This window comes from Molothrus aeneus, chromosome 5, assembly GCF_037042795.1.
Source record: "Molothrus aeneus isolate 106 chromosome 5, BPBGC_Maene_1.0, whole genome shotgun sequence".
In the NCBI taxonomy this organism is placed as follows: Eukaryota; Metazoa; Chordata; class Aves; order Passeriformes; family Icteridae; genus Molothrus; species Molothrus aeneus.
Genome location: NC_089650.1, coordinates 60,422,143 through 60,446,174, shown reverse-complemented (window position 1 = coordinate 60,446,174; position 24,032 = coordinate 60,422,143). Strand labels below are relative to the sequence as shown.

Here is a 24,032-nt window from a genome sequence, read left to right as displayed (position 1 = left end):
CTTAATGTTCAATTTTAAAGTTTCCCAATATTCTTTCTCAAGAAGGTATAGAACATGTTAAAATATTCCATATTGGTTTCATGACATAAACTATTTGATTGATTAAAGCAAGTATTGGTACAGGAGAACTTTATGAAGTTTCTGTGTAACTGGCAACATAGTGTTTAGCTGAAATGTAACTTTTCTTGTATTTTAAGTTAATTGACCCAAATCATAAATGTTAACATTCATTTTACTGTCCTTACTGTCAGAGCCCAGATCTATGACCATTAAAAACCTTTTAGTCTGTGCTAATGAGCACTGCTGTTCATGCAGCCCCACCTTAATAGTAGCAATAACTCATCAGTGTCTTTTTCCCATATAATCCATTTTGAAAGGGACATCTCTGTTACGTTTATATTATACCAACTTTTGTTGATGTCATTCTACTCATTCTTATTGCAGTACACTGTAATTAGCCAGCATTTTTCTGTAAACAGTCTTCTCTGTGGCTGGGAAGTGCAATTAGAGTGACATCTCAGAAAAGAAGTAATGCAGCAGACAATATCTTTTAAAAATACAACACAAAATGAGTGACGCTCACACGCTGAGATGTCCAAGGCAAAAATGGGCACCTTTATTTTCAGACCTCAACATTTATAGAATTCCAAAAGTGACCCTGGATTGGAGGATGAAATTGCCACCTCTCCCACCACACTGGTCAAACAAACAGTCCATCAATTCTCTCCTCCTCCAGAAAGGAATGCAAAACAATCATTATTTACATGAAAAGTACGTGAGAAACTCCATTACAAAAATGTAAACATCAGAAGGCTTAGAAGAACAGGGTGACAATTGTCTGTGCAAATAAACCCAGGATCATGGCATGCAAATACTGCAACAGGAAGAAGAAGGTGCGAGCAATTTAAAGAAAATGCCCATGGAAAAGAAGTGTGTTTCTTAAAATTTAATTTCTGGATCAGTTACATTGAATCTCATCACTTTCTTAATGTTCCAGCTTCCTTTTTGTAGCTGTTGCTTCCTGTGTTAGGATGGGACTTTCTAATAACAGATTTGTTTTGTCTTTGACAGCAACGATCGTGTTAAATGAGCTGAACTGGACGGCGGCGCTGGACGATGTGTTCAAGCGGAACCGGGAAGAGGACCCCACGTTATTATGGCAGGTTTTTGGCAGTGCCACTGGCCTGGCAAGGTATTACCCAGGTAACTGAACTGTCCTAGACTGTGGGGGTACCAGTTGTCGGTTTTTCTGGGTCTGGATTGAAGGCAGTTGAGACAGTAATTCATGTTTGGACTCAAGTGTTTGTTATTTCTTATCAGTAAAACAGTCTCACTACTGTGAGTTCAGCAGCCTTTCATTAGAAGGCACAAAATGGGCAAAAATCTCTTGTTACAAGGTCTTGTAAGACTGAACTATCCAATTAAGAACTGACACCTAGATTGTTTTCCCTTTTAACCCAATGACTGATCCCAATGTGCTGCAATGGAGACTTTAATGCCCAATTACAAAATGCCACCCAAACCCATGAAGAAGAAGCATGATGAAAAAACCCAAGATGACACCCTGTGCCCTCCATCTTGCTTCCATCCACAACATACTAAAAATCCCAAAACCTAAATTTCTCACCAAGTGATACACCTGCACTACTCTCTATAATCTATTTCACACTTTTGTGGATTCTATTCTGTCTTGAAGTCTAGGAAACTTTCTCCATGAATAAGGGTCAAAGTCAGTGCTCCCCTTGGGGGTCAGGGCGAGAAATATTCCTGATTCTCTGGGTTTCCACGCTAAACAACTGTCCTGTGCTGAATATTTCATTGAAAATATTCTCAATTATCTACGAGCAGTGAAATATAACTAAAAATTGCTTTTTTACATAGGCACTGTTTCTTTATATCAGAATTACACACTCAAGGGCTGTGAAATTATTCTGGCATAAAGCTAACATGAGGGGGAAGGAACTGGGAGTGAAATACATAATTAGTATTATTTTTTAAGTAAGAAGAACAGAAGATTATGTCATTTGAAAAGCAGAAGTGTTTATTTTTTTCTTTTATTTTCTATATCTTGTGTAACTAATCACTTGAATATTTACAAGTGGGATTTTTGTACTTGTCTAGTTTTTAAGATAGTGATGTAGAAAGTAGACATATAGTCATGTTTAACATCAGTGAAAATGTGAGTACACCATGCTACGTTCCTGTCTCTCAGAATCCACAACCCTTGACAGGTACATCTTTGCTGTTAGAGCCAAGGTCAATTCAACTTGATTACTTCAACCAGCATTTGTTTCACCAAAGAATCTCATCACTTGATCACACTAATTATATTAAATATATGTATATTTTACTGAATTTAGATAATGAGTAGCCTGAATTTGATTTTTGCTGTTTGCTGTGTAAAGGAAAGCCTTGTTTTATGGCAAGACCTGTGCTGCTGCTACTGCTGTTGTTAAATGATGCTCCTACCAATGCCTGAATAATGTGTCCACTACACACACAACAGTGTGTTGTCTGAAGCATGTTGACTCATGCCTACAACTGCCTGAGGAGGAGTTTTGAGAACCTTTCTCTTCTGTTTATACAAGATTGTTTGTGTTTCTGAGGGCGAAGGGGATTATTCTGAAGCTGTTATTGTATCATTAGCACAAGTGCTAGCACAGGCAGAGAAACTGCCTCAGGCTAGTTTACAGGAAGAATATTTCATAGCACTTGAATCCTGTTTGTTTTGTCATGCTGGATGATCTTGAAATAAATACAGGGAGATGTTGCAGGAAAAAAAAATATTGAAAATGCAAATTTATTATTTATTTTGTTTTCCAACTCTTCCAATGCTTTTGGGATCTATCCTCGTGTGGGGCCAGCACTTGCAATGGCTTACTATGTGATGTTTTTTTAGTACAGAAAAAGAATGTTTCTTAAAAATATCTCTCAGCCAATCTCTAGGAAATATTTCACTTGAAAATAAATCCCATATGTTTAAAACTAGATTCTTAAATCTAGCTAACCTGTCTACTCCAGTAGTTCACCAACACAACATAGAAGCCTCAAAATCTCTATGTATTCTTCCTTAGAATACATGTATAAAATGGAAGAAGCTTTTCTCTGTTTTGCAGGTGCAAATGTTACTTGTATATACTTCACCTAAACACAATTTTAAATTTAGTGTAAAGCCCAGATACTCACACCTGCTATTTATTCTACAGCTAAGTATTTAGCAGCTCTCCAATTCTGTCAGAACATAACTTCATAAATTCCTAAGTGATTCTCCAGTTTTTAAATGCTGGACATGCATACACAGTGTAGAGTAGTCTTATACTCTGCAGGTTATGTCTGTTTTGTGCATCTGCTTCCCATTGTAGCTCAAAATGGAAAGCCTTTTACATTTTAGATTTGTATAATAGGTCTTTGTGCAAGGCTCTCCATTCCTCTCTTGTTGTAAACTTTTTCTCAGTTTGCTGACAAGATAGATGTTCTAAAAATTAATTTAGGTTTCATATGCTGAAGTGGATGCTTTTCACACTTGCATTTTGAAAATTATATTATAAATTGTAAAAAATTGCTTCGTTATATTGACCTTTGGAAAGCCTGTTTCAAAATGATGAATTTTTCCATAGTGATGATATTTTTGAAAGAATTTGGAAATCTCAAAACCCAAAATTCAAATGCATAGATAAGTCTGTTCATTATTATCTGGAACATATTCACCCAGTCTTTCTTCCCATGTTAAAAAAAAGTTCAGTACCTCTAAGCTACAAAGGGTGTTTTCAAACAGAGTTTTTTGTGTATTAATGTTTTTTATCTGCTATTGTCCCACTGCTTTGAGTCATGAGCAAAGGGTACATCACTTCTGCCCTTGGGCTGTCCTTTCCACCATAGTAACCAACAGCATGAAGGGATCTTTTTGTGAGCAGCCCTGTGAGAAGGAAGAATGTGTAAAATATGCATGTTTGAGCCACCAGCACCCCAGTTTTCCCCCATCACTCGTGGGTACATTCTTCTCCCCAGACCTGGGCTGACGAGACCGTCCTGTCGCCTTTACTTTATCCCAAGTTCCTGCTGCAGTCCCAGTTCCAGTGAGCAGCAGTATTTGGGAAGGGATGGGCTTTGGTGGGCAGGGATGGAGAGCCTTTGCAGCTGTGCAAAGATTCTTAGAGGATTTTAGCATGTTTAAGCCATTAACCATTTCATTCTCTCACATTGCTATCAATATTCTCAACAGTTTCAATGGCAGCATATTTTTGAAGAGAAATGCTAAGCTCTGTTACTCTACTGGCAATCATCCATTTTGATAGAGGATGCCAAGAGCAATTTTGAGATTTTTATTAGCTACTCTATGAGCTCTGAAGAACTCAAAAGTAAACAGCAATTTAATAAAAGACCTCAAAAAAAATATAAAAGTCCATGAAACTTTTAAGAAGGATTTAATATATGCTCATTCATATGTTTAAAGGCGCAAATCACTAATTAGTCTTTCATCCATTGTAAGATCAGCCTTCAGTAATCACAGGCCTTTACAAGCAAAAGGAAATTCTGGAATAAGGACACCTTGTTCCCAGTGGAGGAGGGTTGAGTTAGGGAATGCTTAAACAACTGGACTCAAAGGAATACCAAGTAAGTTTTCCAGAGACACTAAACTGGGAGGAGCTGTCAATTCCCTCAAGGGCAGAGAGGCCGGAGGCCAGTTTAATATAGAATAAACAGTTGCACAAAATTTGGATATTTTGTAATTTCTTTTTCTTTTTTACATTTAATGATTCTTAACTACAGTTAAAATATGTCAAATTGTTATAACAAGTGAAGAGACTCATAAAATTTTCAATTCCTCGAAATTAAAAAAAAAGGTATGATAACTTTAATAATTTTAGATAACTTAAATTTAAATAAATTTAATATTATTTAAAAATACTAGAAATTTCCAGCCTTTTTCCTGCAAGCAGACAGTTTTCCATCATTAATGTATAACTCAAGAGTCAGGGCCAGTTTTCAAAAGTGCTGTGGAAGGAGGTTGAAATGTATTTTGTGGGACTCTTTTACATAAACACTACTGAAATCCAGTATTATGAAAACAGTAAACAAAACCAGAGGAGTTTCTTAGGTAAAACTGTAAGTAACTAAGTTCAAAAGTTGGATTCTCTGTGATAGGGCAAGAGAGCCCAAATTATTATAAATGTTGAATTGCTTTCTCCTTAGTAGCAGTACACGTACATCTACCTGCCTAATTATTTGACTTTATAAGTCTAATTCCAGAACCATGTATTGGCTTTTAAGATGTCATTTTAAGAGGACTCTTGACTGATTTTAGTCCAGACAGAGGGTTTCAGTATTTTTTGATTTTTGAAATAAAACAGTAATCTGGCAGTGATTTATCAAGATCATTGACATTAGCAATTCATTCCAATCCAATTGAGACTTTTTCTGTTTTTTTTTATAAATATTGAATCCATCATCTGTGGGCTTGCACATGTAGTGTTTTGTTGGTGCTGTGTGGACAGAATGGTATTTTAATATAGATCAGGTTTCAGATTTAATTTATAATTAACCACAGAGCACTGGACTAATCTGTTGCTCAAAAATAAATTAATTTAATTAAAGTAGTTTAATATGATTTGACAGATATTAAGTTACTTAAATTTTGTGAGGCATCTATCCAGGTAATTTGAATGCTAGGTTTTAGAAAGCAGCTATCTAAAAGAAGAATTTAATAACATTTTTTCAGTGGACTACTTGGAAGTGTAGGTATAAGGTAACCAGTTCCTCTTTTAGTCATTAAATTCTTTTTAATTATAGGCATAATTAGGATTATAATTGTTAATCAATGTTTCATTAAAATACTGCAGTGGGAGGCGTATTATTTCCACTGTAGCAATTACTAATTAAACAAACTTTAAAAACAACTTTGTATTTATGTGCCTTTTACCAGATACCATCTCTCCCTTTGTTCATTTTGTTTGGTCTTTTTGGGGTATTTTTGTTTTGCTTTGTTTTGGACTGCAGACAGCAGACATTTATTTGTAGTTAAATATGATACAGGAGGCTTTCTAGCTACAGTAATAAATCTACTTAAGAAAAATTGGTTGCATAGGATTACTCAAATGAAAACACATTCCTGATTTAGAGGAATGTTTAGCAAAAAGCTGTTTGATCAGCAGCACTGACTCAGCTCTCTTGGGGAAGTGCACTAAATAATAATTTTCCCAAGGGTTGTACTAGAAAGGGTAATACTGATAGGGAGACTGATAGTACTGATAGTTTCAGATTTCAGCTGGTGGGTTACAAATATCCATAGCAGTGGCATGATGATGCATGAATAAATTCAGCATCTTTTATGAGGAAATGCTGAACCTAGGCACATTGAGACAGTATTTGGTCTGCAGTGACCAAAGGTCTGAAGGTGAGGATGTGCCATGCTTGGTCAAGAGCCAAAAATTTGAGTCAATTCATAACAAAAATAAATTTGAAATTTAGCAAGGGCCTGTGGGAAGTTCAGCTGAAAACTTGTGTTTATAATATGGTATTTTTGGCAAAAGATATGTCTTCCAGTCTCCCAAGCTTCTGCATAGATCTGTGACTTCTTCCTGTTGTCTTTGTGGAGTCTTTTTGTTGGAGGTCTTGCACAGAGGAGAAAGCAGAGTCCAACCTGCAGCTCCACACCCTTCTCTTACCACATCACCTAGACACCCATACCTGTCCTCTTCCTTTGTCCTTACCTGTATGACCTGTATTAGAGAAGAATTCTTACTTTGAGTAAGAATCACGATCATGCCCTAATCATGTACACATGTGATTTGTAAGTTCATCAGCTCCCTCAGCTTAAAGATGTATCAATGTTATTAAACAGGGTAAGTCAGAGTTTTATTGGAATCCTTCAGACAGCCCCATGGTGGGACTGAAGGGACAGCATGTGCTGGCAGCTTTTCCCAATGGACAGCACTGAATGCTGTTTTCTTTCTTAAATACTGCAAAGTTCTTCAGTTTTGTTCCAGGAGACTCTATGTTCTCAGAGACACCTGAATTATTTTGTGCTATTCTGCATGTCATATATATGCTGATATGCTGCATGGCATATAAAATACAAGTTTTCATGTGCAAAACACTTCTGGTTAAAAAAACTGATAAAAACATCATTTTTTCCTCATTTTGCAGATAAAAGAAACAGGTATAGAGAGATAAAATGGCTTCTTCAGTGTTCCTCTAAAGGTTAGGTGTTCAAGCCAGGGGTATGCATAGCAATAATTTTTTTAGTATTGAGTGTGCATTTATGTTAATTCATATTTAAATTCAGTTTAAATATCAGCAGGTCTGGTAATCTCCTCTGAATGTTTGTCATATCAGTACTAAAGAGTACAGTGAAAAGAACTGTTGCATTCTTCCCTTTCTTTACCATAACCTTGCCTTCTACTTAGTCTTCCTTTGTTTCTCTATACAACAAGTAGGAATAATATGACAGAAATTTTAATTAATTAGAAAAAATCTCTTTGCATTGTTTGTGCCAGTATTTTACTAGGGTGTTCCTGTGGAATTTGAGCTGATGAGGTATTAAATGGAAAAATAAATACATAAAGAAAGCAGCACTTCAGTGATGATTTTCCAGAAAAATAATCTTGTCCCTAAAGTCTTCAAAATTTTGGATTAAAAATATAGATAGAACAGAGCTATCTGAATAAGGATTATCTCTTATCTTTCATTTTAAAAATCCCAAACAAACAACCAATTAAAAAAAAAAAAAAACAAAACCCAAAAAACCCCAAAAAACCAACCCTTAACCTGTTTCCAGATGTTAGTGAATCGAGTTTCACTTAGCTACTAGAGCATTCCCTGCTTAGACAAATTAATAATAGAAGAGCTTTAAAAATCAATTTCTAATAAAATAAAATGGTATCTCTCAAAATGAAGAACTTGCTGTGCACAGCTGCTCTTGTGTTAGCAATTAATGGCAAGCAATAGTGTTGTGGCCATGATATTGAACTCTCCAGAGAAAGTAATTACTGAAGCAGGTACTGAGAGACTGGAAAGCCTAAAAAATCCATAGAAAATGAATCAAAAGCCTTGCAAAACTGAGAATGTCACTTTTTTTTTTGCAAAAGGTTTTATATTTTATAGCTGTTAGTTCCTGTTAACAGCTCAACATTTAAAGGAGCCTTTAAAGTAGACAAACAAAGTAAAACCACAAGCACTTTCCGGGTAATGCAGCTTATAAATTATCAATTAGTGCAATTAGTGTGTGTGAGGCAGATACTTCTACTTTTTCATAGAAATAAGCCTCTTTGAGTGTTGTGCACTTTTTTTTCTTCTTTTTTTCCTTTGAAATCTGGGAGGGAGGAACAGGAACCGACATGATTTGGATCTAACCACACTCCTCATAGAATTTTTGGTGGAAAATGCCTTTAAGATCATCAAGTGTAACCATCAGCACAGCACCACCACCTTTACCACTAAACCATGTCCTCAAATGCCACGTCCACACATTTTTTTTAACTTCTAGGGATGATGACTGCCACTTCCCTGCACTGCATGTATCAATGCTTCACAACCCTTTCTGGCAAGAAATTTTTGCTAATATCCCATCTAAATCTCCCCTGGCACAACCTGAGGCTGTTTCATCCTAGTCCCTTGTTACTTGAGAGAAGAGATTGACACCCACTTCACTACAACCTCGTTTCATGATATGAAAAATCTTACAGTGAGTTCAGTTATGGCTCATTTTTCAAAACTGATGTGCTGAATTTTGCAGTTACACAGGCAGATCCACTGAGTTACAGGATAACCTGCTATTTCTAGGGAGTTAATGAAATTACATACTGCAGGTCACCATGCCTTCATGCTGAAATTCATGCCATCTTTGTGTCTTTATGGAGATTTAAATCTGGAGATTTAAATCTCCAGAATTTACTTTTATAGGAGAAAAAAGAAAACCACTGCACAGCCAACAAAACAGCTTGTTGCTTCTTCCTCTTCTCAAGTTGTGATACTCCAGCCCTCTTTGGGACATGGTCGCTAGTCCAGGTGAAACTAATGCAATCAACACATTTAGGATGAAATTCAGTTTATACATGCAGAAAGAGAAATGTTTGCCTCTGAAATAAGATAACAGAAAGAGGTTAATTTGAAGTGGCAGCCTGCAGCATGTATTGCACATTCTAATAGCTCTTGGGTGTTTAGGTACATAGGGACCAAAAATCAGTAGATTTGTTTGTGTATGGACTATTCCCATATCAAATCTTTGCTTAACTGATTTTTGATAAAACTGAGTGCAGTATTGCCCATAACATAATGACCCATTATCACCTGGGAAATACACTCTAAAAAACCTCACAATTATTATCCTCTCTTTTCTGTATTGTTGCAGAAGATATTGCACAGACCTGTATAACTTAGATAGATTTTACCTGAACATGTTTTAAGGTCTTGGCAATTTCAGTCACTAAGAAAATAAAATCACAAGGGAATGGCTGCATTCAGTCCTGACTGAACATCTGGTGTGGTAGCACAGAGCTGGTCAGTAACAATCTCTCTCTTGGGAGGATGGTACTAACCAGAATTAATCCAAGGCATCATTATTACATAGATACCCTGAGTACTTTATTCAGGAAAAAAAATTATGATTATTAATGTTAGGGGCTTTAAAGTTATGGCTGTTTCTTATTTTTAGTTACCATGTCTCACCTTTTACTGAAAAACAGCTAAGGAATTCTACAAAAGTGGTGCTGCTACACTGAAATTCAAATGACTTCTTTCTGAGTAGAAAATTGAGGAGTATCACATTTCTCGAATAGACCAGGCTATCACATATCTGAAATCAGGTTTTTTCACAGAAGTTCACTAAAAGAATTATGAAATATCAGCAAAGTATATGCTGTATCTTATAGCTTTGCTCCATCTGAGGAAGGCTTTGCTGAATCTGGTTCAGGGAATTGAATAATCCATGGTTTTGATTGTTTTGAATATCCACATGAATGTTAATTTGAGAGATTGCAAGATAAAATTTGGAGCTTGAGTCAAAATAAAATCATACACTCTGAGATTTGATAATTGGTGTTTGTTACTTATCTTAATATCAGCTTTTAGCCTTTTTTTCTCAAATGTCTTAATAATGTAAAGGGATGTAAAGCTGTTAACAATTCATCTCTGCCTCTCTGTTCCTTGCACATGCATACCTAACCAGTAGAACAGGGCAGAATTTCAGGAGATTTTCTCTCATGACACTCACCTATGCCTCTGGAATCATCTCATGAATTCAGAATGGGAGGTTGTAGCCAAGCCTTCCTTTCCTAACAAATATTTTCATTTAGGCTCTACCCTGTGACAGTCTCTATAGAGCATTAATTGGTTCTGCTTGTAACCAACAAACCTGAGGATTTCTACTCTAAAAGTGCAGAAATAACAGAAAAACATGGCTTGCTCTTGCTTGAATTTTATCCAGTCCTTGTATCTCAATAATGCAAACAGAAGTGGGAGGGATATCAAACTTAATGAATAATTTATAAAGTATCAAATCTATCCACATGCCAAACAGGAAAATCATCAAAAGGGAACATGAATAAAGCCTGATGTATGCACCAGAGAACTGTGCAGTGCTGACATAGTTCAAAAATGCTCATATGCAACAATGAACTGTGATGAGGCTGGTTAACCAGGTTCCAAACAACCTTATAAAAATGTATTAAACAATAGGTTATATAAACAAAACTGTAAATCTCAAAATCCTTGATCAATTGAAGTTTTTGAGGGGGAATTAGGATCATATTTTTTGTGGTTTTCATATTGCTTTTATTTTAGAGCACATAATAGCTTTTGTCAGTAAGATATAAGCCAGTTTCCCCAAATGGCTTTATAGTGTTTTCTGTATATGGACCAAAAAAGCAGCATATCTCTTTCATTGGTCTCCATTCCTTCTAATTATTTCCTGCATAATTATTAATGCATACTTACGTATTTCTGCATGGAAAGTATTTATCATGTTTTAAAAAGGTTGTTTAAAAAATATTAAACCAGAATAAGTCAAAATTGATCACTGGAGATCAAACATTATAAGGGAATTTCAGTTTCCTACTAAAAACAATTTCAACAATATCCATAAATACTCAGAATGTTACTAAAACCAGTGAATACATTTCAGGCCATTCAAAGCCATCTAAAATTAAAAGTGTTATTCCAGATAGAGACTAGGAGGAATGGGTAATTTAGTCATGTTAATTCCTGAGGTTGGAGAGGGAATTCAGCACTTTGCTGTGAATGAAATTTCAGATACTAAGGACTGAGTCCTTATTTATGTTATGCAGAGCCAGAGCCTTGCAGCCACTTTCTACTGGATTCTCTAAATTGTTGTAGAAACCATCAGAAAGATCAATAGAACAAATTTTCTCCTTATACATTATATATCTTAATTAGTGCATGACCCAGCAGCCATTAATATGCTGTGATAAATTGTGCAGTCATTGAAACTTAAGCATGTAGAATCTTGTTATATTTTTTTCTGGAAAGAAAATAATATATTTATTAGGAAAACAAAACTTATCGACCCATGACACAGGAAATAGTGGTTTAACAGCATGGTAATAAATAATATTTTTAAAGACCTTCTCCAGATCTCCCTGAAGCTGCTGACAGTCATTCCAGGACTGTGTGCACTGCAAGAGCCATGCTAATGAGCAAAAAGTCAGATTTAGTTGTTGTGCTCACCAGTGTGTCTATCTACCCCAAACAAAAGCTGTGTTACCATTCACAATCTCATTCATAATCTCCAGAAGGAGCAGACAGGATGTAAGTAGTGTGCTGAGTGGTTTCTGCTCATTTTATTTTGTGTGTAATTGTATTGTTATTAGAGTTTTTAGCCTAGTTCTCGTGAATGGCTTCCTCTCCATTGTTCTTTTTAACCTGCTAGTAATATAGATGTATTCAAAAAGAGACAGTTTGGGCCTCACTGCAATCCAGGCTGTTACTGAAAAGCTATGGTAGAGCTGAGTCCAGCTTTAGCAGCTCAAGGTTTTACCAAAGGAATTCTGCTGTAGATCAGTTTGGAAAAAAATGTCTTTGCATCCTTCATTTTACTGTCTCAACCAGAAGTTTTGAGCATCCTCTCCATATTTAAAAAACAAAACCAAAGAAAAGGAACTTTTAAATGTGTTGAGATTAAAAATCTCATTTAAAAATCCCTCATGTGCTGTCATCCAATCATTTGGTGCTTTTAGAAATACTAGGGAAAGTTTCAGGCATTTCAGATTTTGCTATTAGGTGTTTAAGTCAGTATAAATTTTGCCTCTTCATGTTTCTGAAAGATTTGCAATATGCTGTTTGGTCTAAAGGCCCTGGTTCTGAAGGGCTTTGTTGAGAGAACTGGTGTTGGCCTTAAAGATATGATGTGCTTACCTCTCAGGTGGTGTTACATTAACAAGTATTTGTAGCCCTCAAGTTTTGCAGAGAAAAGTAGCTGAATTATTTCTCATGGTCTTCTGCTGCACAGCTAAAATGAAATCTTAACCCATATTTCTGTAAATGTTAGTTTAGACTTAGAAAAATTACCCTGTAGTTTAAAGTAAGATGTGAAGATTGTGATACCAGATGAATTCTAGCTAAATGTTCCTGTGATGGTTTTCAGTAGATAATTTATGTTAGCTAAAGGGCCATTCTGTCATTCTGCCTGTAGAACATTTGCTCAGTTTTAAATGACTACCTCTGTCAGCATTTTCTGTCGCTGCAGTACATGAGGATGATGTTAGAAATGCCCTTCTTCAGCTCCTGCCTTCAAACTCTCTTTGAACCACCATCCTTTTGCTTTACAGAATGCACTTAGGAAGCTTACTGTGAAATAAAATAACATTACCAGTGTAAATTGAATTTTCTCTGTTGTTTTGAAATAAATCCAGATCATAAATTGAGATAATTCTCTGTTTATGAAGGCTGTCCAAGATATGTGTCAATTAAAAGGAGCATATTTGGTAGGGCACAGCCTTTTTACTGAATGTCACTGAATTGACTGGAAGTTTTGGCAAAGATATGGCAGCCTTGGTCAGTATTTTGATTTATTTTTGCTATTTTACCTAAACCACTCATAAAATAAGCTGAAATAAAAACATTCCATTAAGATTTTGCAAGTATCAGGGAACATATCTGAAAGATGGATTTTCAGATGGAATTTCTATGGAAAGGATAGCCTGGACAGAGACAAAAAAAAAAATCCATCATTGAACATGTGCTAACTCTGTAGGCTCATAAATTACTGGTGAATTTAAACTGTGCATGTCTAAATAATGATACTTTAGTTAGAATTTTAACATTTATCCATCTCAAAAAATGAAATTCTCTCCTTTCTGAAAATTTCAAATACTTTTATCCTGTCAGGTCCCAAAGGTCCTCTTAGGTTGTCTAGTCTGAAATCATAGACAATACTGGTATAGATTTTGTGGTTCTTCTGGTGTGCAACAATACACAGTGTTCTCTGTGGCTGCTAAATGTGTACTGCTAAACGTGGGCTACAGTCAGCTTAAAGGTTCCAGTAAGTGATAGGCCAGATCATGGTTTGGTCTCTTAGGAAATGATTCATTTTGTAAAATCAAAAATAGGCAGCTGCTCAAAGCTGATGGCTTCTTTTATATTCATGGGTGAAGATATAAATCTCCCATTTTGTCTAAGGTACGTTATTTTTCAGGAAGAATCCTAGAGCTGCCTATATCTTTCTTTATTTCCTAGACAGGAAAATGATTGATGTCAGGAAATAGCACCCCCAAGGCTTTTGGCATACTGTGAGAGAACAAATTGTGGAACATTATCTCATTCCCTGTAGCTTTTCACATTTTTATTTGTGTTCGTTAAGCTGTCACATGGTTTTGAAAGGGTCATTTTACTTTCCAGTAAGGAAATAATTCCTGCCCTTGATGAAAATTATGTTAAAGCCTAGATTAAACACTTGAGAAAGGTCATAATTTTTTAGCATTTTCTTTACAGAGGCATAAATATTTACATCTCTTTTTTTTTCAGAGAATATGCTATTTTCATGTTCCTTTTCTAATACACATTTTTAGGTAAAGCTCTTGAGTCAGTGAACAATTATTTAGGCTCATAACTGAGATACCATTATTATATACAGCAATAATTAACTTTTTTTTTTTTAAATTAAATAAATTGTTGTTAAAAAAGTTGTTTCATTATCTGAAGTGTTTTGGCTGAGTTTTTTGTTCCATTGAAATCAGTGGTCAGTTATAGTCAGTACCTGTTTCTTCAACACACTTGGCCATACACACACATATACATATACATTACATTTACATACATTTACATACACACATGCATAGTTTTATTGCATTGTGTTATGTGGTAATGTGCATAAGGATGTTCTAGGTATTTCAACAACATATAAAACAAATACAGATTCTTTTTAATTCATATGAAATGTTGATATTTATGTAGTGAAAAGTCTGCAATACTGATTCATGACATATTTGCAATTAAAATACTTGAGATAAATTTTTATATTATTCCATACATTTTTTTTTCTTTTTAGCTTCCCCATGGGTAGATAAAAGTCGAACTCCTAACAAAATTGATCTGTATGATGTACGCAGAAGACCATGGTAAGCTTTCTTTTTAAAGGTTTATTAGATATATATATATTTACATCACTTACTCCCTAGATATTACTCTAAAAATATTTTTCTGCATGTTTGTAATGGTACTTATTTTAGATATTATTTTCTTTTTCTTGTTAGTTTTTCCAAATAAAAAATTTTCAAATTATACTCCTTGTTATGCAATATCCACTATAGTTATTGTACTATTGGATTACATAGACTTTTCATAGGAGGATAATTATCAAATAGGTGTAAGACAGTTAAAAACTGATTTTGTGTCAAAATCAATTATAATCCTGAATATTAGACTGAACCATTCTTCTAGATTTTTGCAAATATTTAAAAATATGCCTCAGTGGTTTAGACCAGCAGTAAAATCACTAGATGTGTAAAAGACGAGAGAGAGGTGGAATTACTTCTCATGTTTTTTTAATGAAAGCCTCTCAAGACATAAAGCACATTGATACTTAGATCTAGTCAGACATATTTTCTTTCTAAAGGACTAAGCATTTCTGCCTAAGCTGGACTGAGTAATAATTCATCTGTCATCAAGATCTGTAGCTATGAAACAGCATTCCTGTTTTTCAGTTGCATTGAAACAGTGAATTTTGATTTGTATATCCTATGTCCAGCTGCCCTAATGTGGTTTAGACTTAGATTTACCTTGGAGACACAGCAAGAGAGGAAATAACACACACATGGGTTAAAAAACAACACATGGGTTTTGTACTAGCTACAACAGGAGGATGTCGTTGGTTCAGCTGCTTTGTGTTTAGAGATCCTAGAGTGTCTTCCATCACACACAAAAAAATGTTTATGCAAATTTGTGTAATTCATGCCATTTATTTCTTTCAGGTATATCCAAGGAGCAGCATCTCCCAAGGACATGCTAATTTTAGTGGATGCGTAAGTGTTTAATGTCTGAATATTGACATTAGTGGGGTAAAAGTACCTTGATACATTGAAGAAATCTCTGTATGCTGAAAAAAAGAGAGGGAATAAAGGGATCTTGTATGCAAGCTTCAAAAATCTTGGTATGAGCAAAATGAATACATAATAGAAAATAGTTCCAAAAAGCCTAAACTAAACATGAAAGTTATTTAAACTGTAGGCAAGGAAATGTTTTTTTAAATCACTTCAATATTTTTCTGTTTCCAACTTATTAATTACTGCAGCAATCAAGTGAATATTTCTCATGTGTGTGCCAAGTTTTGTTCTAAAGCACAAACCTAAAAACAAATGACTAGAAGCATTACAATAGATGTGACAATGATTTAATGCACCTGACAGATAAGAATGTATGTGGACTTTGTGTGTTTTGTAATACAGATTTAAAAATTGCCAGGTTCAGTTACTATAAAAAATTGCTAGAAAGCAAGAAAAGAAATGCATAAAAACTTGCTGTCTGCCTCAGCAAGGCTTCTGTGGTGTAGGCAAAGTTGAGGGACTGAAGAGAGCATTGAACCTGATGTGTCAGATTGCTTTATGCTGAAAAGCTTCTCAGGCACAGAATTTGCATTTAATGCTTTCACACGTGGTGAAGTGCTTTCATATCAGCAGTGAGTTTTATCAACATTTATTATTTCTTCACTTCAGCTTAGGTTTTGCCTTGAATCAAAGAAGCTGTCATTGGCGTCTCTGGAAATCCAGAACTGTAAATCTGAGTGTAGGAGTATAAAATGTTTAGATAATGCATTGGTTGAAGGTGTTAAACCCAGATTTCGTGAAAAGGAAATGAGTGAAGGATGTAGGATTATGATGTCATCTGAGGCACAGGACTGGGACTTTGTATGCCAGTTCTGGACTTGCTTTAATAATTATAAATAGTTTAACAACACTAATGATGAGTTGGAAAAACCAGGAATAAGTTGAAAATGTTAATGCTTAGGTGGGTGCTCTGTATTTTCTTTTTTATGCTTTACATATTTGCTGATGAATTCACCTTTTCTATTGTGAATTTTTTTAGGAGTGGGAGTGTCAGTGGGTTGACATTGAAGCTGATCCGCACGTCAGTCATTGAGATGTTGGAGACCTTGTCTGATGATGACTTTGTGAATGTAGTTTCAGTGAGTATCTGTTCTTTCCACAAAATTTGCATTGTCAACAAAGCCAAAAGCAAACTATTTTTAACACCAGATGGGAGATACTTGAATGTTAAGCTGCAAAGAGACTTAAAATATATTGTATTTGTCTTCTTATAAAATAAAATGAATGTCCTAGATTCGATATTGCATACACATTTGAGTGAAGGGCAAAAGTAATTTAAATAAACTGCTGCATAGTCAAATTCTCCTTTCCAGTATAATTTTATGGTCTGTATGAAATCTCTCCCATTAGATTGTTATATGCAAATTCTCTTGAAATAATTGCTGCTTCCCAGATTTTCTTCACAGAAGATATTTGGGTTGCTCATGTTGTTTGATGGATAATGACAGTAGATGTGGTGCCATATATCTGACCTGCCCAAGAAATGTTTCTGAGAGGTTTTACAGTTCTTTGCTACTTGATGGGTGGCAAAATATTTTTTTCTCATAATAAATAATAAAATAGAGGGAAGAATCTATGAAGAAGGTATGGTAAATATTCCATTTTCAGGAGAATACCTGCAATACCTTGGATGTCATGTTCTAGCCTTGGGAAAAGCTTTTTAATTTTTTTTTTTTTAATTAAGCTGTTCAACAGTAGAGTTTTGATTCTATGGATTTAAGATGAGAACACTGGCATATTCTTAATAACAAGAGACAGCCTCAATGTTGAGTAGCTGGAATGATTTTGGAGATAATCTTCAACTTGCAGGTTCCTGTTGTACCCAGCCTGAGGGAGAAAGACCTGAAATCTAACTGAAAGAAATCTTTTTTAAAACTACTTATTGCTTCATGGTTTTCTGACAGTTTAGCTAGAACTTTCTGCAAGGAGCAGATAAGTGTTTATTCTCAAGGGTATTTTGTTTGTTAAAGTTTTTAATAATGGATAAGACCATTTTCCTTGCAATTCTGAATTGCAGTGAAAAAAAAAAAAAAAAACAAACCCTGATTTTTTAAAATTATTGTTATTAAAGGAAATAAGCTTCTCTGTAATGGTATTGGGGAGTTGAAATCTTCTTAGTTTCACCAATTTATAAAAAAAAAAAAGCTTGTAATCTAAACTGATGGAAATTGATTACTATGTTCAGCAGAGCTGTGCCAGCTTTCACTGCTGGAAAATCTGGACCCCTACTACCTCTTGATTTACACATATTTTCAAACTCTTTTGTTCCATGTTACATTTGCTCCAAGATGACCAGAAAGAGTGTAGCTTAATGCTAAGCCTTCCTTAGGCTGTATTTTATTAGCTAAGGGTCACTATTATTCTAATGAGGCCTCAAGGTTGGGATTTGTGTCAAAAAAAGGACCAGAAACCCTCAATATTTTCTACAGTATATTTCCTCAGGGATTTGTTATTTACAATATATAGGGGCCATTTTTTCCCTTTGAATGAACTTTAGAGGTTCACATCAGGAATTTGATTGCAGAATCAAAAGTGGCATTTTGCTCGTGTTGTTTTCATCATCAGTGGAGGGCAGCAATCTCAGAAATGTGCGTAATAGAACATGGCATCTCTCAATCTTTCAGAAAGTGCTATTTGATGTTGTTCCCTTATAATTTAAAATTGTCCTTATTAAAACTTTTCAGTATTATAATTACTTTGATATAACCTATGTTTTCATGTATTCAGATGCTTTATGAATGATTTTTCAACATAAATGATTCTACAATTCTGTCATCTTGATTGACAAAATATTCCATAATGGAGTAGGGCTATCTAAAGTCCAACTCCAGTACTTTCTTAGTAAACTCAACAGGCAAAAAAACAACTTAAACATTTTGTTCTGGGTGAAATAAATGCAGATTTATTCAATATTTTTTTTAAAAATTATTCAATATATTGCATGCTTTTTGCTTAAGAACATTTTCTCCTGTAGCATCCCAGTATAAGACATAGACTAATCAAAAAGTCCAAAAAGCTAGGTGAAAATTTTAAGTTAATACAGCATTAGCATATGGTTACATGAACACTAACACTAACTAACACAACTTTTCTTTCCCTCATGGATCTTTTGGCTTAAAATGTGACAGTTGTTTTATGGCTTGTTAGCTTTAATAACCATGGAGCCTTTGGTCTGGGGTTTTGAGTTAACTAGAGAGCTGTTTCACTGCTAACCTCTGCCAAGATGTTGTCCCACAAAGCCCATATGCATGATGATTCATACCCACAACTGAAAGACATGGATTTAAGCTCACGTCAATCACTTCTTAAAAGTGACAGGATGATTTAATGAACTGTGCCTTGTATATGAGGAAATCCTAGAGAAAAAAAGTTTAAAGTAGATGTGCTAAAAAAATTAGTTCTACTGAATAAATGTAGTTCCTGTGTGGTGTTGTGAGTTCCCCAGGATGAGGTGAGAGGTGAGAATTTGACTCCAAGTTCTCAGAAGGCTGATTTATTATTATATGATATTATATTATATTAAAAGAAATTATACACTAAAACTATACAATAGAAAGAGAAAGGATACAGACAGAAGGCTAAAACAAGAATGATAATAAAAACCCGTGACAGACTCAGAGTCTGACACAGCTGGCTGTGATTGGTCATTAAAATAAAATAATTCACATGCTGAGTAAACAATTCTCCAAATCACATTCCAAAGCAGCAAAACATGGAGAAGCTGAGGCTTCTCATCTTCCCAGGAGAAGAAATCCTGGTGAAGAGATTTTTCATAAAATATCACGGTGACATTCCTGCATTTATTTCCAGGGAAAGAAAGGTTGAATGAACTGTTAATTGTAAAAGGATAGCCAGGGGTTAATATATCATAGTTTCCTTTGGGATTTGCATGTTCCTTTTCTGAAGTGCTGTGCTTTGTTGCAGGGAGAAAACCTGCTGTTTGCAAGGGCTTAAGTGTATGAGTAATACAGCTGTTTTCCCACTAATCCGGTTAGAGGCTTTGATAGCAGCGAGCAGTAGATGATGGGGGCAGCAATTCCATCCCAGCACGTCGTGATTTAGTGACTTGGTTTCAGATGTTGACACAGAGAGTGTAATTTGTGATTGTGGGTAGTGTGCAGGAGAAATGTATTTCAAATCTGCAGAGGTGCAGAAAACCACACAAAGGAGAAACCTCCCTAACAGCAACAGATGTGTTAAAGGTCAGGAGCTGCTGTACTTTTTAAATTCACTTGGCCTTTGTAAAACTCCAAACTACTATTTACTGCTTAGGAACTGGAAATTAAATGTCAAGAGCATATGAGATAGAACAGAATAATATTCTGGGAAAATTAAAAGCTCATCTCCTGCTCTTGTGCAGTTCTGCACATTGAGTAAACTCAGAGGGAAAGTGATTTCTACATGAGTTGGTTTCAAAGAAAAAACTGTGCATCCAGCCTATGAAGTTATTGTTGGGGATAAAAAAAAAAATCTGTGGATGATGCATCTCTTTTCCCACTGATTTTTAATAGAAGTTTTCCATTTAATTCCAGAGCTCATTGTTTGCAAACCTGTTTACTTTGTCTCTCTTACTCCTAAGCTGGTAAAATCTTTACACCATGCTAATTAAAATATTTAAATATGCTAACAGAGGGAAAATAAAGTTTTTTTAAAACTGTTTTCAATATGTCAAAAGGCTCCTTTCCCTTTCTGCTACATGATCCATCCTGTATTCTGCAGTTCATCTTGCACCTGTATTATCTTAAATACAGGGAGATGTTCCTTCCTTCTGAGAACTACTTTCTTAAGTTTATTATAAAAATTAAATAACATGCCATAAATGAAAACCTTAGCTTGAAGTCCTAGTGGAGGGAAGAGGATGGTAGATTCTAGAGCCAGGTAGCATGTCAGGCTTATACAATCTTTGCTAGAAATTTTAGGTTTGTGCGAGTGTACTTCTGTTTGGTTGGCAAAAACTTAAGAGTTTTTACATAAAAATAACTTAAACTTTCTTTCCTTTATTATTTCAATGTAACATTTTTAGTAGATGTGAAATTAAATTGTGTATTCAAATGGTATAACAGGGTTTTTTTCTGTGTTTTTGTATTTTGAACCAGAAAAGTTCAGTAGTGCTTAGTTTTTTTCAAACAACATCACTGCTTGAGGGAGAAATTAAACATGATCATGGCATCAGTGGAAATGAAGTATTTCTGTTGGTGGATCTAGAGGAAATGAGAAGGACTCATGTACAAAGGTTTCTGCCAATGTACTTTGATTCTTAATTTCTCATTTTCCTTAATGGACAATACTAAGGAGAAAATATGAAGATGCCTGCCATCTTTTTCATTATTTGACAAATAAAAATCTAGATAGACAATCAGGTTCCCTCTACAATAAATATGTCTGCATAAGAGCCTCTCTTAGTGCTTTAATCCTGAAGAATTTCAGGTAATGAGTCACAGTAGCTGCAATTAAGTGTGCAGGCTCCTCAACATCATAGCTGTGTGAGACTGTAAACAAATACCTGTAATTAGTTTGGGGTTTTTTTGTCAGGGGACATGATTTGGTGTTTTTTACTAGTCACTGAAAAGTGGTAAAAAGCAAGTTGAGGTCTGAGTGTTGAGCTTCCTGATTCTCTTAACAGCAATCCATCTGACTGACCTTTCATTTGCTCTTAAATTGAATGGTTCATTTTCAAGAAAAGGGGAACAATGATAGCTGCAGATAAACATATCTTGGTAGCAATGTTCCTTAATGGAAAATCAATAGCATTCCTTAATGGAATTATCATTCATTATCTTGCATCTTCCATATTCAAGGAGCAAGTGAATTAAATGTGGTTTTTTCATACAGGTATATTTAATAAGCACTGTAGGTGCAGGGTTAAAAAAATCTTAGAGGAGTTATAATCAAAACCTTGTATTCAATTTCTACCTTGCTAATAATTACAGGTAGAGAAAGGCTATGTATCTATGGAAATAAATGTAGGGGAAATATATCTGGAGGACAGGTTGAGCAAATGTAATGAAGGTGAGTATTCTGCAAATAAAATTGGAGAAAATTTGGAAATTATGGAAACCAAGGGATTATTAAGAAGTTGGAAAGAGGTTGATTTTTAGCAGTAGGAATTACAGTAGTATAAACAGTGTCATGGAATATTTATCTGCTTGTAGAATTATGTTTCTTTTTACTTTCTGTCTAAAAGGAAAGTCAAGAAAGGAGTCAGTGAAGATCTGTTGGAAGTTTTTCAGGGGGAAAGTTGATAGGGATGGAGTTGAGAAGAATATTATGGTAGGGGGAGTATTATCTTAGCTGACTTTTTTGGAATGAAATTGGCTTCAGTGGGACCCTGATCCTCAGGAAAGCAAATTACAGAGTTTTTTTGTCAAGAAAAAGAAAAAGTGAGGGATCACTAGGACTTGAGCTTCTTGCAGTCTTCATCTGACATGATGAACTAGAAATGCTTGTACAGCTTCAGTGACGTGGCTAGAGACAACTTTTTGTCTAAATAATATATGGATTGATGGTTCACTTTCTCTCCTGGAAGGCAAATTATAAGTGTTTGAACTCAGATTTTTACTGTATGACTCTTTTGCTGTGGCTGAATACTGCTGCATATGTGTGGAACATATCAGTAATTTAACACAAAAATTATTGGCTCAGGTATTACGAAAAATATTGTAGGTGTCTTCTCTGAGGACTGAAAATGTTTTACAGGTGATTGCTTGGCTCCAGAAAGCATCTTCTCACACACCTGAGTGCATCATCTGAGAAGCTGAGTTTTAGACATGCTCTCAAACTCACAGAATTTGAGCTCTTTTTTGGTTGTTCTGGGGTACAGAAATAAATAATCTAATGACTAGTGTCATCACAGATGAGGAGTGCTGTTGCTGGGGAAACTCTTTTATCCACAGGTTCTCAAACCTGTCAGGTAAAAAGACTTCAAAAAGCATGAGTTGAAGCCAAATAAATTTGAATGGCATATAACCAGTTAAAATGCCTTTAAAATTCCGAGGAAAGATTCTTGTTGTCTTCATATCAATATTTAATGCCTTTCTGGAAGATGCATTTTAAGCAAACATCTACCACTAAATGTATTTGTCATGGTTTATTGCAGAAGTAGCCAAGGGAATTTTAATGACCAGTGGTAGGTGGGTGGTGAGACAGTATGCAAGAGGTCAAATTGGAGTGTCTCATTGCCCCCTTTAGCCTGAAATCAAGAATATGTAAAGATTTTGGTTGGTTGGTTTTTTGGGTTTTTTTTGTTTTTTTTTCTCTTTGTTTTGTCCTGCCAACTTAAATATTTGTCCCAAGTAGCTGTTCATCATCCACCCTGGTTAGTAATGGACTGGCAAGTACTTCATGACCCTTGCGTGGTACAAATATTCAAAATAGTAAATATTGCAAAGCTTTCATTATTGCAAACAGAGAATACATTCCAATTCCTTTTTTTTTCTTTTCTTTGTCTACTTCAGTTTTTCCATGTCTACCTAGCAAAAGACACGTTCAGTAGTTAAGGTTTCTCTTATCCTTAGTGTAAGTAAAAATTTCTTGTTAACTTCATTTTAACAAGCCCTACAATACTGTCTGTGCAACAACAAGACCAAATGGCAAATGCTTACGTAAAGCAGACAAATACAGAATAGTCTGTGACAGAGAGGTGAAAATGAAGTGTTACTTTTCCATCCCAGTAATAATATTCCTTGTGGTACTTGCTTACATTTCCTCTGGAATATCTGGCTTAAAATAGAAATGTCAGTGTTTAAAAAACAATATAACATAAAAATCATGTCAATTTTTTTCTGTCTGAGAATTACAGCTCAGACCAGAAGCCAAGTTGCCACGTTCACCTCTGAACTGTGCACAAGCTACAAAGCCTTTGTAACACTCCAGCCAGACAGATCCCACACAGAAGCTACTCATGTTTTTATTCAAAGACCATCTGGACATACCTGATATATAGCTGCAGGATTTAGAAAGAAAGAATGTGATTCAACAGCTTTTCTCTTAATTTCTCATTTAAACTGAGCCTTACATAGCTACAAATAAACTTGACAAACATTTAGAAGCTTTATTTTTCTTTTAGAATTACAAATTAATACCCAAGCCATCTGAATTCTGGAATTTGTTTGTTTATACATCTATTAATTTACCTGCTAGGGAAAGCATATCATGCCAGATTCAACACCCCAAGGGAGCTGAGGCTGCTGCAGTTCTGTGCCATGTATCCTACTAAATGTCTTCCCAACTGGGCCAATATACATGGAGCACATGTATATACACATACATACATAAATATATGTCTATACACACACACATATATCTATATATCTATATATCTAATCTATATATCTATATATCACACACACACATATTTATTTATTTATTTATTTATTTATTTATTCATTTATTCATTTATTTATTTATTTATTTCCCCACAGGTAACACAAACAAATGTAAAACATTCATGTGAGCACACATATGAGTTTCACTATTAGA

General features: G+C 35.0%; 1 protein-coding gene across 3 annotated transcripts in view; it reads left to right on the top strand.

The window, feature by feature from the left end:
* CACNA2D1 (calcium voltage-gated channel auxiliary subunit alpha2delta 1) overlaps nt 1-24,032 on the top strand; it is a 366,545-nt gene that overhangs the window by 252,544 nt on the left and 89,969 nt on the right. For all 3 annotated transcript variants that reach the window (XM_066550936.1, XM_066550937.1, XM_066550938.1), the window contains exons 7-10: nt 1,072-1,203; nt 14,501-14,570; nt 15,423-15,473; nt 16,534-16,633. In XM_066550936.1, coding sequence (XP_066407033.1) covers nt 1,072-1,203; nt 14,501-14,570; nt 15,423-15,473; nt 16,534-16,633 — 353 coding nt within the window. The remainder of the gene's footprint in view (nt 1-1,071; nt 1,204-14,500; nt 14,571-15,422; nt 15,474-16,533; nt 16,634-24,032) is intronic.